Source organism: Mastigoproctus giganteus, chromosome 3 (assembly GCF_048544385.1).
Source record: "Mastigoproctus giganteus isolate SK-2022 chromosome 3, ASM4854438v1, whole genome shotgun sequence".
Classification (NCBI taxonomy): Eukaryota; Metazoa; Arthropoda; class Arachnida; order Uropygi; family Thelyphonidae; genus Mastigoproctus; species Mastigoproctus giganteus.
Genome location: NC_143577.1, coordinates 66,275,621 through 66,292,107, shown reverse-complemented (window position 1 = coordinate 66,292,107; position 16,487 = coordinate 66,275,621). Strand labels below are relative to the sequence as shown.

Below are 16,487 nucleotides of genomic sequence, written 5' to 3'. Positions count from 1 at the left end.
TGCAAGGACATGGTTGGATGTTCAATCATGATAATATCTGCCCTCATGTTGCTCTAGTTGTCATGAAGTTTTTGGCTTCCAACAATGTTAAACGTGTACCATATCTTCATACAGTTTACATTTGACACTTGTGATTTTGACATTTTCCTTATATAAAAAAAAATAAATAGGAGGAATGAATATATTGGAGGGCACATCAGACAATGAAATTTTTTTAAGAGAATGAACACTGCTGAAATAGTGTGCATTATAGAGACACTATTTAAAAAAAATTATATGTATTAGAAAGGTGACTAAATAATTAAAAATTATGATAATTATTTTTTTAAACTCCCCTCACATTATATGCACTGTCAAAATGAGTTACCATCTTTAAACAGTTTAGCAAAAGAAAAATAAATGAAACCACCAAACAACTCTAGTTCCTTGAAGAAAATGATTAATGAAAACAGGAAAACAATGTATAATGAAAACAGGACAGTGCTAAAAGAAGTCAGAGAAATTATTCCTTTTATACAAAAATAAATTTTATTTTCAAGGTATAAATATATATAGATTTAATAAATTATAAACAATAGCTACACATAATGCAATATCAGACATTATTTTCACAGAAAAAATATATATTTTGGCATTAATATACATTAGGCTACTTCTTTGCATTTTAAATCTTTTCATCATACAAAACTGTTCCATATATAAAATCCTAAGCTTTTGAAATGCAGTTATTCTTTGAATTACAGGAGTATAAAATAAGTAGAGATAATGGCATAAAAGTGAACTTGACTGTTCTCTCACTCCTTTTCTCTCTCTCTTTTTTTACCTATAACCCTAAAAAAAAGAAAATAAATATATAAATACTACAGTGCTCAACCGTATACAAAAAGTATGATCTCAATTTTTTGTAAAATTACTATATATTAATTAAGCAAATTAATTAACTATATACTAATTAAGACTAATTAACCATCTCTCAAGTGTTGCAACTTTAATAAAAACAAGACTTTACACACATGTAGTAAATTAATTTATGGATCAAAAGTATAGAATTTGACAAAAAGAAGTTCCAAATACTAAGTTAATTTTTTTTTTTTTTTTTTTTTATGAATTTTTGCCATGTTTAAAAATTCTTGCTGACCTCAGTCTTTGGGCTAAAGGGTAATCTATACAGAAAATACCAAAAAAACTAATCATTTACAAATTGAAAATATGATGCAGCAGAATGCTCCTACTACATTGACACTTGTGGAGTTTTATTAAATTGCTCTGTTAATCAAAATTTTTATCCATCAGTTTGTGAGGTTGATTTACAATATAAGTATGCCGTGTCTAAATTCCATGCAAATATTTAGCTTCTTTATAATTATTTTTGTAGTGAATTTTAAAATCAAACAAAAAGATATCAGTATGTTAATGAGTAATACATGATACAGGGATAATTTACATAATACTATATCTTAGGGTAAATGTTGCTTAACCCTAATTCAATTTGTATATATCCTTCAATGGTTTCTTCTGACTTCTTGGTAAAAGGTGGTGGGAAGAAGGTAATATAGTCGTGTTCTTGGGGGGGGGGGGGGGAGAGAAGAGAAGGGTAATGTAGCCATGTGTTTATCTATGATCAGAGCAATGCTTGAACATATATCAAACGGGGAAGGGGGAGGGGGATAAATCTAGAGAAACAAACCTAAATAATTAAGAGTAGTATGAGGGTGGTAAACTATAGAAGAATATTTAGACTTAACCGCACCTACAGTAATGTCAGGAGTGTTGCCAATAAAATGGCTGAATTTGATCTCCTGGTTAGGACAAGCAATGCTGATACAACGCTAACAGAAATTCGGTGTCACCCAAAAATTGGGGATGACAATTTCCACTACAGCATGTATATTGAATTTAGGAAAGATAAAGGCTAGAGGGGTCATGCTTCTTATCAAAAGTAGCTTGAGTGCAAAAAGAGCTTTTGCCAAATCTGAAATTATGTCTGCCAGCACAGAATTTAGTTAGTTGGAAGCAAAGGTATAACAAGAGTAGGAGTAATCTACAGACTGGAAGATTGTGAAGAGTATGTCAAGGGTCTCTATATACAGATGGAATGGACAAGTAAGCATGAATGTCTTATTAGGATTGACTTTAATCTACCCCTAAGTAATTGGAATAATTGGGACGGAAACTCACCATGGGAAACAATTTTTAAATTAACTAGTTGGTTCATTATTTGTACAAGCATGTTACAGAAAATACTAGAGGTAAGAATATTCTATATCTCATTATTACTCACAAATCAGACGGCATCACAGGCTTACACTACAGGAACCATTGGAGATAGTCATCATGCAGTTGTTAGTTTGAAGATGAAGAAAGAAAATAAAACCTGGCAGTAGCACAGGTTTTATTTTCAGAAAAGTGGACTATGGCAGTATAACACGCACTACATGGCATTAATGAATTGGACAGATTTCAGGGGAGCAAATACATTAGAATCATGGAATACCTTAAAAGTGATAATCACAGAAGATATGAATGCATTAGCATGGGCATATGATCAGTGGTGTATCCAGGTATCATCGTAAGGGGGCATGGTGACCAGGTTTTTGAGTTTTTTTTAGAATGACTCCTGTGCTCTTTTCCTTTATTCATTTCAAATTTTTGGTTAAGGGGCATATGCCCCCTCGGTCCACCCCCGAATACGTCCCTGCATATGATGCAAGAAAGCAAGCTTATAAAGCTCATTCAAAAAAAAAAAAAAAAAAAACATCTTCCCGTTTCACCGGTCCATTCACTCCAAAAGTTTGTCCACTTCTTCCTTGAATTTATTTAAGCTTTAAGCTATCAACGTCCACAACAACAGATGGAAGTTTATTCCAGTCAACTACTTACTGACTAAAGGCAAAATTCCACACATTTATTCTAAATTCTTTCTCAATTTGAATTTATGCCCCCTCACATTTGTAATCTGAGCAAGAGTAAGAATCCCACCAGCATTGAACCTACTGAAACCATTCATTATACACCTCAATCAGATCACTTCACAGGGGTCTAGTCTAATTTCCAGATGTTACAATTTTCAGAACTTAACCTTTCTTTGTTAGCACACCCCTTTGTTCCCCTCATCAGTCTTGTTGCCCTTCTCTGTACTCATTCTAGCAACTCTACATCCTTCCTAAAATGGTTAGGCCATACCTATATGCAGTACTCAAGGTATGGCCTAACCATTGCCTTATATAAGGGGACAGTAACCTCCTGATCCCTTCTAGCAAAATTCCTGTATATCATTGACAATACCCCATGACCTGCTCTGGCAGCCTGTCTGCACTGCTCACAAAACTTCATATCTGACTGCACAAATACCCCAGGTATTTTTCATCCCCCAATACCCTGAGTGTAGTACCACATAGTTGGTACATTTCTCTGGGGTTACTGCTACCCATATGCAGTACTTTGCATTTGTCAATGTTAAACTTCAATTGCCAATTCTCAGCCCATCTGCCCAACTTTTCTAGACCTGTTAATTTCATTAATAACCCTGCCAACCTTTCTATAATCATCTGCAAACTTCGAAATTAAGCCTGAATTACCTTTATCAATATCATTGAGATATATACAAAACAACAATGGCCACAACAACAAACCCTGGGGAACTCCACTAATAACATTAGTCCACAAAGAGCAGTTTCCATTGATTATCACTTTGTCTTCTGCCACTCAATCATCCTTTTATCCACTGTAGCAACTTGCCATTAATACTATACAGCTCCAATTTGTACAGTAGTCTTCCACATGCAACATTATCAAAGACTTTCTTGAAATCTGTACTGTATGATATCAAAATTATTTTTTGCATCCAGTACCTTTGTGACCACATCATACTATCCAATCAAATTGGTCAGACAAGATTTCCTCTTAACAAACCCATGCTGTATCTGAATTATTACTGCAGTCTTGTCTAGATGATCCAGCAATGCATCTTTAACCAGTGCCGCCATTAATTTCCCAGGAACAGAAGTTAAATTAACAGGTCTGTAATTACTCGTGTCACCCTTTGATCCCCCTTTGTGAATTGGAGATACATATGAACATCTCTAGTCCACAGGGATCCCTGAGTGCAATGATGCTCTCATAATTATGACTAAGAGTTTGCTTACTTCCTTTGCCACTTCCTTTAATATAACTGGATAGATGACATCCAACCCCAGATGCCTTTTTAACTTCAACAATTTCTCCTCCACTCTGCTCTCAGTAATTACAAAATCATTTAGCTCCCTGTTAGAGTTTAATAAGTATCTGTTCTCCACTTCCCTACAGAATTCCTCATGTGTGAATGTAGACACGAAATACTCATTCAGCTTGTCAGCCAGCTATCTGAGCAAGCTCTTCAACAGTGAAACCATCGACATCCCTGTAGAATCTGATTCAATCTCTTCTTTCTAGAGTTTATATAAGTAAAGCAGTTTTTGCTGATTTTCTTTGCAACCGTTGCCAAAGATTTCTCGTAATCTGCTTTCGTCTCCCTAATCTCCTCTGTGACTTGATTATAGACCATCTTATATCGACCATAGGCATCTGTGTCGCTTGATAATTTGTGTGTTTCATGCATTTTTGTTCTCTGCCACAATTCTCATTAGTTCATCTGACATCTATTTGGGATGTCAGATGAACCTTAAACAGTAAACCTTAATCAGTACTTCTTAGTTGGTATGAAAAGCCTAGTAGCTTTCAAGATTAATTCCTTGAATGCTTCCCATTTAAAATTTGCTGTTGGTAATGTCATCAGTTGGTCCCAATGTATAGAATTTAAAAAATCTCTGAGAGGACTGTAGTCACCTTTTCGAAAGCAAAAACCCTTCCCTTTACAGCTGATGGTAGTTATACATCTTTAAGTAAATGCCACATCAGTACACTGTGATCACTGCCAACTAGTGGTTCCTTTATCGTAAATTCTTAATGCATGAATAATCACTGCTGATTACAGAGATCTGAGACAGTTTTTAAAGTCTATATAGCGGGACCAACTGAAGATGTTACCAACAGCAAATTCTAAATGGGAATCAATCAAAGAAATAAAATTGGAGGCTATTAGGCTTTTCATACCAACCAAGAAATATTGTTCAAGGTTTAGGCCTAAATGGATGTCAGATGAACTAATGAGACATACATTAGTTGGCATTAGTAGAGGCATATAATGCAAGAAAGCAAGCTTATGCAGCATCAGCCAAAAAAAAAAAAAAAACCCTTCCACTTCACCCCTCCGTTCGTTTGAAATACCTGTCCAGCTGAGCCTTAAATTTATTTAGGCTATCAACTTCCACAACAAGGGATGGAAGTCTGTTCCACCAACCAACTACCCACTGGCTAAAGGCTGACATGTGGCAGAGAAAAAAAAATGCATGGGATACATATAAATTAACAGGTGACACAGAAGCCTATTGAAGAAAAAAACTGGTCTGTAATTAAGTCACAAAGGAGGTTAGGCAGGCAAAGGCAGATTATGAGAAATCTTTGGCAAAGGATGTTTGGCAAAAGAGTTCTTTACTAATGTAAACTCTCGAAGGAAGGGGTTGAATCAGATTGGTCCACTTGATATCAATGGTTTAACTGCTGATGATCCTGCTCAGGCAGCTAACAAACTGAATGAGTATTTTACATCTACATTTACACATGAGGAGTTATTCAGGGAGGGGAATACCAGAGGTGTATTATATTATGGTAGTGAGTTAAATGATTTTCTAATAACTGAGAGCAAAGTGGAGGAGAAATTGTTGAAGATAAACATAAAAAAGGAATTTGGAGTGGATGGAATCTTTCCAGTTATATTAAAGGAAGTGGCAAAGGAAGTAAGCAAACCCTTAGCCATAATTATGAGAGCTTCCTTGGACTCAGGGAAGGTATCCATGAACTGGAGATGTGCAAATGTGACCCCAATTCACAAAGGAGGTTCAAAGAGTGAAACAAGCAAATACAGACTTGTTAGTTTAACTTCTGTTCTGGGGAAATTAATGGAGGCACTGGTTAAAGAAGCACTGCAGAATCATCTAGCTAACATTAGCATTAGCATTAGCATTAGTAGAGGCATTTGATGCAAGAAAGCAAGCTTATGCAGCATCAGCCAAAAAAAAAAAAAAAAAAAAAACCCACTTCCACTTCACCCCTCTGTTCGTTCAAAATACCTGTCCAGCTGAGCCTTAAACTTATTTAGGCTATCAACCTCCACCACAAGGGATGGCAGTCTGTTCCACCAACCAACCACCCGCTGGCTAAAGGCAAATTTCCGCACGTCTATCCTACATCTGTCTTTCCTCAATTTGAATTTATGCCCTCTCGGGTGATTTTTCTGAGCTAGAGGAAGAATCCCATCAGCATTGAGCATGCTTAAACCATTCAAGGCTTTATACACCTCTATCAGATCACCTCGCTGGTGCCTAGTCTCCAGACACTGTAATTTGCAAAACTTAAGCCTTTCTTCGTAAGAGCACCCCTTTGTTACATTCACTAATCTTGTTGCCCTTCTCTGTACTCGTTCCAGCAGCTCTACATCCTTCTTGAAATGAGGCCTCCAGACCTGTATACAGTACTCTAGGTGTGGCCTGACCATTGCCTTGTACAATGGAATAATCACCTCCTTATCCCTGCTGGAAAAATTCCTGTATATCATTGACAATACTCCATGAGCTACTCTTGCAGCCCGTCTGCACTGCTCAGAGAACTTCATATCTGCCTGCACAATCACCCCCAAGTCCCTTTCATTCTCTACCACTGTCAGTGTAGTACCACAGAGTTGATACGTTGCCCTGGGGTTGCTGTTTCCCATGTGTAGTACTTTACATTTGTCAATGTTAAACTTCATTTGCCACCTCTCAGCCCATCTGCTCAACCTTTCCAGATCCTGTTGCAGCAGTGTAGTGTCAGTAGTGTCCTTGACAACCCTGCCAACCTTTGTATCATCTGCAAACTTGGACATTAAGCTTGATATACCATCATCAATATCATTTATAAATACAGAAAACAATAATGGACCCAACACTGAGCCCTGAGGGACTCCACTAATAACATTAGTCCACGATGAGCAGTGTCCATTGATTACCACTCTCTGTCTTCTCCCACTCAACCACCCCTTTATCCATAGCAGCAATTTGCCTCCAATGTCACACTGCTCCAATTTGTGTAGCAGTCTTCCATGTGCAACAGTATCAAAAGCCTTTCTAAGATCCAAGTATATAATATCAAAGTTATTCCCTGCATCCAGTTCTTTTGTGACTGCATCATAGTATCCAATCAAGTTGGTCAGGCAAGACTTCCCCTTAACAAAACCATGCTGTGTCTGAGCTATAACTGAAGTCTTGTCTAAATGATCCTGCAGTGCTTCTTTAACCAGTGCCTCCATTAATTTTCCTGGAACAGAAGTTAAGCTCACAGGTCTATAGTTACTTGTGTCAGCCTTTGATCCTCCTTTGTGAATTGGGGTCACATTTGCACATTTCCAGTCTATGGGTACCTCCCCTGAGTCCAAGGAAGCTCTCATAATTATGGCTAAGGGTTTGCTTACTTCCTTTGCTGCCTCCTTTAATATAACTGGATAGATCCCATCCACCCCGGGTGCCTTTCTTGTGTTTATCTTCAACAGTTTCTCCTCCACTTTACTCCCAGTTATTTCAAGATTCTGTAGCTTACTGCTAGAGTTGAATACACCTCTGGCATTCCCCTTGCTGAATAACTCCTCATGTGTGAATGTCGATGCAAAATATTCATTTAGTTTGTTAGCTACCTGAACAGGATCATCAACAGTTGACCCATCGATATCAAGTGGACCAATCTGATTCATCCCCTTCCTTCTAGAGTTTACATAAGTAAAGAACTCTTTGCTGTTTTTCTTCGCATCCCTTGCCAAGGATTTCTCGTAATCTGCCTTCGCCTGCCTAACCTCCTTTGTAACTTGGTTGCATATCAACTTGTATCTATCATAGGCTTCTGTGTCATGTGTTAATTTGTAAGTATTCCATGCATTTTTCTTCTCTGCCATATGCCTCATTAGTTCATCTGACATCCATTTTGGCCTAAACCTTGAACAATATTTCTTAGTTGGTATGTAAAGCCTAGTAGCTTCCAAGATATGTTCTTTGAATGCTTCCCATTTTGAATTTGCTGTTGGTAACATCATCAGTTGGTCCCACTGTATAGAATTTAAATACTGTCTCAGTCCATCGTAGTCGCCTTTACGGAAGCAATAACCCTTCCCTTTACCCCTAATGGTAGTTACCTCTTTGAGTAAATCCCACTTCAGCACACTGTGATCACTGCCACCTAGTGGTTCATTTATCTGCAGATTCTTAATGCATGAAGAATCACTGCTGATAATCAAATCAAGAGTATTACTCCCTCTAGTTGCCTCCTGAACATGCTGATGTAGAAAACAATCATCCAATAAATCCACAAAAGCCCTGCTAGTGTGTGAGTAACCAGCCCCCAAATTCCAGTCAATATCTGGGAAATTAAAATCTCCCATTATAAGACTCTCTGATTTACTGGCCCACTCTATTTCCCTGTACAGTTCCTTATTATACTCATCAGAGTCATTAGGCCTATAGCACACGCCTACTCTCAATTTTGATCTCCCAATGCTTATGTCACACCAAACTGACTCAACACTGCACTGTCCAGCGATGTCGACTGGCTTCACTTCCTTGGTTTTTATGTGTTTCTTAACTAATAGCATAACCCCTCCCCCCTTCCTATCCTGTCTATCCTTTCTGTAGACGTTGTACTCCCCAAATTGCAGTTCTGCATCCCTTATATCTGTGTGACACCACGTCTCTGATATCCCAACAATATCTGCCTTTGATGTTTTGAGCAATACCTCAAATTCATCAAATTTATTTACTAAACTCCTAGCATTGGTGTACACGCAAGTATACCTGCACCTGTTTCTATTCTTAGCTACCCTAACACAACCCATGTGTTTATTTGTACCGCAATGGCTCCCAGCAGTCTCTGAAATACCATGCATCTTGTTTTTCAGGCTTCTGCTCATTCTAATAGAAGCAGTGCAAGAATCTCTTTCACCTCTGCCAGTGGCTACTGTCAATCTATTGGTCTTTGTCTCCCCCCACGCTAGCAGTTTTCCGACCCACCTAACACTGCCTCGATAGCATCAGCAAATATTCTTGCACCCTTTCTATTTAAGTGTATCCCATCCCTGTAGAAGCAATCTCTCCTGTTAACAAGTACAGTCCAGGCTGAAAAAAATTCTACCCCTTGAGCCTTGCACAATCTTTCCAGGGCCGAATTGATCGACAAGGCTCTCATCATATACTCCCTCCTATCGTGTCTGGGCAGAATTGCAGACACTTTCAAATTCAACCCTAATTCTCGGCTGTTGTTCAACAGTGACCTGTACTTGTTAAGTAATTCTGCCGGTCTCCTACTCTTAATATTATTAGTGCCAACGTGTACAACTATATCACCTTTTGTGCCCTTAAAAGATGATATTCGCTCTACAACGTCATCAACCTTTGCCCCTGGCAGACATACCCTGGTCCTGTTCCACCTATCTTTTTTACAAAGCATGTTCCCCGTTTCCCTGACAATAGAGTCACCAACAACTACTAGTTCCTACGGGACCAGCGCATTCTGCCTTGGGGGTTGTCTCTGTGTCACGCGATGCCCAAGTGCAAGCTCTGGCGTTGATGTGGGCAGCTGAGAGCTTGATGGGCTCCTCAATTTAGTTTCTTCGAGGGCATCCACCCTGTCCTTCAAGCTCTCATATAGGCCCACAAGAACGCCGAGTTGTTGCCTGATATCGATACACTCCTTGCATCGCGCGCGCACACACAAAGACATCCCCCTTGGCAGTATCATGTCCCGTACCCGATTGCTCTGCAAACATCAAGCAAACAGTGCATTTTATAAGGCTGTGAGTCAGAGGACAACTGCCCCCCTCAGTTCTGCTCTGAGACACAGCGCTTCCATTAGGTTGAGCCTTTTGCTTTGCTGCTCTGGTCTGAGTCATGATTCTATTAATTAATTAATTAATTATAATTAATTATGTTATGTTATTAATTATGTTAAATATAATTAATTATATTACGTTTGTAATCTAAGTCGTTATATGTATTTATTTAAACGTACAATTTAACTGCTAACGAAGTTCAACTAATGCTATCTAGTACGGCATACAACTATCGTATCACAATGGCGGGAAAATTACGAACGCTAGCGGAGTTGAAACACGTGGAAACCTTTACCGATACTTTTATGCAATTACAAGGCTGAGTAAAGAATAAATACACCAAGTTAATCAGGAAATAACAAAATAATGTTATACTACTAAATTTAAATCAAAAGTTTTAGAAAAACAATAATTTCAAATCAATAAATAAGAAAAATCCACTTAGCGGCTTGGAACACGACCGTCTCTAGTGGCCTCGTCAGCAGACCCATCAGCTGTGTCCAAACTATAACACTTCTGTTATAGTTTGGACACAGCATGGATTTGTGATTGGATACTATGAAGTGGCCACAAAGGAACTGGATGCAAAAAATTTTGATATCATATACTTGGATCTTAGGAAAGCTTTTGATACTGTTGCACATGGAAGACTACTGTACAAATTGGAGCAGTATGGCATTAACGGAAAAATGCTGTTATTGATAAAGGGATGGTTGAGTGGGAGAAGACAAAGAGTGGTAATCAATGGACACTGCTCTTTGCAGACTAATGTTATTAGTGGAGTCCCCCAGGGTCCAGTGTTGGGTCCATTGTTATTTTCTATATTTATTAATGATATTGATGAAGGTATATCAAGTTTAAGTTTGCAGCAGATGATACAAAGGTTGGCAGGGTTGTTAATGACACTAATGACAATATGCTAATGCAAGAGAATCTAGAAATGTTGAGCAGATGGGATGATAGGTGGCAACTGAAGTTTAACATTGACAAATGTAAGGTACTGCATATGGGTAGCAGTAACCCTACAGTAACATATCAACTGTGGTACTACACTCAAGGTGGTTGAGAATGAAAAGGACCTGGGGCTAATTGTGCAGTCAGATATGAAGTTTGCTGAGCAGTACAGATGGGCTGCCAGGGCAGGTCATGTAGTGTTGTCAGTGTTACATAGCAGGGGTGGCCAACGAGTCGATCGCGGATTTAATTTCGGTCGATCACGAAGAATTTTAAATATACAGTCATCCCTCGATTTGTGCACCTTGTGCAATGTAATTTTTGAGATGGTAGATTGCGGCACATTTTGAAGGAATAAAATAGATGACATCACAAATTAAGGAGGCCACTCCTGATATATAGGAATTTTGCTAGCAGAGATAAGGAGGTGATTATCCCCTTGTGTAAGGGGATGGTCAGGCCACATCTTGAGCACTGTATACAGGTCCAGAGGCCTCATTTTAGGAAGAATGTAGAGCTGCTGGAACGAGTACAGAGAAGGGCAACAAGCATAGTGAATGGAAGAAAGGCTTAAGATTTGCAAATTACAGTGTCTGGTGACTTGACACCTGCGAGGTAATCAGATTGAGGTGTATAAGTCCTTGAATGGTTTGAGCAAGCTCAATGCTGTTGGGACATAACTTCAAATTGAGGAAAGACAGTTGTAGAATAGATGTGCAGAAGTTTGCCTTTAGCCAGCATGTGGTTGATTGCTGGAACAAACTTCCATCTGTTGTTGTAGAAGTTGACAGTTTAAATAAATTCAAGGCAGAACTAGACAAACATTTGGAGCGAATGGATGGGTGAAGTGGGAAGGGTTTTTCTTTTTTTCTCTTTTTTTTCACTTCCACTGAATTCAGAGCAACTGGTCTGAATTCAATGGAAGAGAAAATCTTGGAAGCAACGATTAAGTTGGAGCAGTAAGTGAAGCAGCCTTTTTTCCCTTTTTGTTTTTAAATTATAGTCTAGAGACATTTGGCCAGTACCTTGGAATCCAGTGATATTTAGAGAGAAATTTTTGTTAAGAGAAAATCACTTTTAAACACTCGGCAAGCTACTTTGACACAGTTACTAATGAGCTTGATATAGGGAAACATTTTGACAGTTTATTTGGATTTTAGCCAGCATTTCACTCTTTCCTTCGTGAGAGGTTACTTTATAAGCTGGAACATGCTTATATAGTAACCTCTCAGAAATAAGACTATTTCTCTGCACCTTATGCATTCATAAAAGTTATAGATTATTCAGAACTCTCCTGCCAAATTTTGAGAGCACTGCAGAATCAATAATAAAGAAAAATGTTCTTATTTACATTGGTCAGAATTACTTCCTTATTGAGTTAAAGCTTTTTGAAATCATGATATTCAAAGAACGTACACTCAAACACTCTTTCATTAATTTGTTTTTATTACAAAAAATTCACAAATGGCCAAAATGTTCAAATACAGCGAGGTGCATGCTCTACAAATGTTTCTTGCAGACAAAAATGATATGGAAAATGCTGATGAGCTGAAGTAAATCATCTTGTGGCAACCGCTCAGTGCTGTATACTGTTTGTTTTGGTGTCTGCACAGTAAATATCTATGGGATTTTGAAGTTTAAAAGAAATGCTAAAGCAGCTAAGGTCATGGGTGTCAACATACAACATAAGAAAATTGTGCATATTCTAAGATCAGTTTTCCTGATTATTGGATGAAAAACACATTAGTCTATTCAAGTTAGCCCACTCAGTCACCCTCAAGTCAGTTAACTCTTACTTGAAGCAGCCTAACTTGGCTCTGGCTCAAAAAAAAAAAAAAAAAAAAAAAAAGTCCCTGTAAGATCCACCAATCTAGATAGGAGCATGAAACCAAGTCCTTCTTCAGATGGAAGAACACAGCATTCACAGATACACACTATCCCAAATTGTTCAAATAGTGGTTGCATTGTTGTTTTGGAGAGTTACATCACCTACTTTGGATTCAGTGGACCAGTTCCAATGGTTATTGCATATTATATTTGTTAAGTATGTGTTTTCAGTTTTCATGCTGTGCAGGCTAAAAAAAACCCAGAATAAGGGAGGAGGAAACCCTACTTCCTCTGCCCCAGACTAGTTAAGGCAGAGGATACAGGAAAATGAGATGAACAATAGCCAAGAAGGTGATCCAAACTATTGATCATCGTTCATTTCACTTGTCCCAGTTACTTGCTTTATGATTCCTTTTACCTTAAAAGTTGTACTTATTCACCTGTTTCCTACTTTTCTCATCTGGGATGTCTGCTTTTTTTATCTTCTTTAGTTGAAACCCTTCTTATCTTATTCTGTCCCAGTCATTTGATCAAAACATTCAAAACTTTTGATTTACTTCCTGTTTCTTTCCTTCCAAGATACAGGTAGGATATTTGATACTTAATAAATAGTAGTGTTGAGGTACTAAAGTTTAATACAGCTTTACAATGCTAGGCTTATATATAGTACAAATAATTGTAAAACAACTGAATTTAATTTAAAGACAAAAATTCTTTAGTTTGCCCTATTTTGTTTTCCCTAATTTTTTATATTTGAAAGGCAGACTCCAAAATGGATTTGAAACATTGTTAAATTTTGTGCCACATTTCTGTTGAATTACCTCTGCAAATAATTTAAGCTATTTAATCTGTTTACTTAGAACAATAAAAAATACAATATTGTTCAATATTTATGTGAAGAGCAAAGTGTTAATTTAAAAAGCTGTGATTAATTAATTCCTACATCAGCCTTTCATTAATAATATTTCTCTATGTTTTAAAACAGAAGCAGTATAAACCTTTGAAATTAGGTGAGCAAGCTAAGCTGTTACTTCCATTGGAAACCTGTAGCCCACAGCAGGGCTTTTCTTATCCTTTATGAGTTGACTGCTCATGTATTCTTGAATTCAGTCCCCAATATACATTTCAGAAAACATAAAACATTCTCGTCATCTCTTCCTACGGTAGTTAATAGTATGTAGATCTGCTTCTAAATGGTGACAGTATATATCTTTGTGAGAAGTTCGGCAACAACTCTGTTCATCTGGCTCGCTTCAATGTTATTTTACGCATCTCCAAGTAAGACTATTAAGTACTATGTCGAATTTGAAATATCCAAAAATAGGCAGTCTACATCTGTGACATGCTGAACAGCTAGAACTCTAAATACAGACCTGCCAATATATTTTGAAAGATAAGCTGAACATGAAATGGATTACAACAAATTCTGTGTCATTTGCAATGACTGCCAACCAAAAGGAATGGCTAAGAACAATATGGTTGTGATCCCACCCTCCTAACTCTAGCTCACTTGATTTCTTTTTGCTTTTAAGACAATATTTAAATGCAAAGGGCGAAAATTAAATGACATTTGGAGATTCAACAAAAACTGATAGAGGAAAAATAATGAACATGCAAGTTCAGGAGGGCTTCCAGCAATGGCCAAATTGAGAAAAAAAGATTGTTATCTTGCAAGGGAACTACTTCAAAGCCACAAAACAATCAATAAGTGAAGCAACTTCCCCCCCCCCCCCTTTTAAAATTATAGTCTAGAGACATTTGGCCAGTACCTTGCATATATTTTGTGAACAAAGGAACCTTGTTCTTAATCCCAATCTATATACAGGGTGATTCACTACCAGTGCGACAAACTTGCAGGAGGTGTAGGGGGCACAAAGACGAATCGGAATCACATAGCATTGCAAGGTCCGAAATGCCTTCGTCATGCGGTAGAGGACGTTGAACGGGAGGTCGCGTGAACAGCGATCCCGCTGGAAGTCAGCATTTGCGAACCGGTTCCCGAGGCAGTAGGATGGATGAGTATTCAAACGTTGAACTGGCCGACATGCATCTCGTGTATGGAGCTGCGGACTGTAACGGGCACGCCGCTCTGTGCTTGTACCAGGAATGTTTCCCGCACAGGCGTGCTCCTCATCATACGATTTTCGCACGTGTGCACAGAAAGTTACGTGAGACTGGTTGTTTCACGAGAGGTACCATGAATTGAGAACGAACGACGAGGACGCCAGACAACGAGGAGAATGTCCTACGTCTTGCAGAAGGCAATCCGAGTACGAGTACTCGAGCGATAGGTCAACGATTGGGTATTTCCCAATCCACTGTATGGAGGATACTGTCAACAAACCAAACGAGTTCATACCATCTGCAACGCGTCCAAGCATTGGAGCCTGCGGATTATCCATCTGGAGGACTTTTGCTACTTGGTTTCGTCAACAGAAACGGTTCGCAAATGCTGACTTCCAGCGGGATCGCTGTTCACGCGACCTCCCGTTCAACATCCTTTACCACATGACAAAGGCATTTCGGACCCTGCAATGCTATGTGATTCCGATTCGTCTTTGTGCCCCCTACACCTCCTGCAAGTTTGTCGCACTGGTAGTGAATCACCCTCTATATATATAAAATCCAACATCATCATTAAAATACTAGTTTAAAGAGTCATGGAATTCTGTAAAAAGAAATGAAAATATGAACAGAGTCTGTTTATAATATATTATTCTCAATATGAATGTGAGTACACATGAAAAAAACATGATTTAAGAAGTAAATGATCAAATGAATTATACTGTGCGAGTGAAAAACTTACTGGAAATGATTTTATTTGACTTTGTTGTAAAGCTGCATGCAGCTCATCATTTTGGGACTGTAACTTTGACATCTCTTCACACATGTCTTTTAACTTAATTTCAAACTTCAGAGTTAATTCATTAACCTCTTCTTTCCACCTGTAACAATTCTTCAGATATAGGAATCACTGAAACAATTTATGTGTAATTATATAAATAAAAACTATAAAAAAACATACCTATACATTACTAATGAAGATGTCATGCTTCAGCTGTGATACTGGTTAATTTAAAAAAAATTACAATTCAAAATAAACATTTGTTTCTTTTTGGTAATATACTGCTGTAAGCAGTGGTATGTCCAATCAGCAAAACTGCACCACAATTTGAGAAAATGAATTATGTTGTGCCTCTATATAGTTTTATAGAAGCACATGTGCGTGCGTGCACGCACACACACTTTTTTTTTTTATTATATGTGCAATGGGACTTTAGAGGTAAACTTGTATTGTAACTAAACTAAAAAAAATAATAAAATGACAAAGACTTAAGTTATTTAGTTAACTTCCTCTTAAGATGTAGTTTCACCATTAAAGCCCAGAAATAATCAAATTTAATGATACTGATTACTGTTTAATTTATGATCATGTTTAATGTTAGTATATAATGTCTTTATTTGTAAAATAATAAGAGAAGTTTACCTCAATATAATACGTAGAACACTTCCGTATGATACTCTGCAGCAATTAAAATGAAAAAAATTGCATATCTTAGATTACAGTAAAAAATAAAAAATAATTAAAACTCAATTGAACACAATTAGAAATAAATCTAATGCAATTAAAAATTAAATTAATTAAAAGAAATTTAACAAAAAAAATTGCAAAAAACGGTTATCCTTCCTGAAGCTGACAACGCTTTTCGACCATATGTCATGATCACAGGAACCGAAAATTACTGAATCGGGGTGAGCATGA

At 37.6% G+C, this 16,487-nt stretch overlaps 1 protein-coding gene across 2 annotated transcripts in view; it reads right to left on the bottom strand.

The window, feature by feature from the left end:
* Positions 1-688: 688 nt before the first annotated feature.
* Positions 689-16,487, bottom strand: part of LOC150088054 (sodium channel and clathrin linker 1-like) — a 119,243-nt gene continuing 103,444 nt past the window's right edge. The window contains exons 9-10 of one of the 2 annotated variants that reach the window (XM_090370551.1): positions 15,531-15,669; positions 689-831 (exon numbers count right to left, since the gene is read on the bottom strand). In XM_090370551.1, the coding sequence (XP_090226677.1) occupies positions 820-831; positions 15,531-15,669 (151 nt within the window). In that variant the 3' untranslated portion in view covers positions 689-819. Of the gene's footprint in view, positions 832-15,530; positions 15,699-16,487 lie in introns of those variants that run through there. The other variant, XM_090370553.1, reaches the window with a different exon arrangement.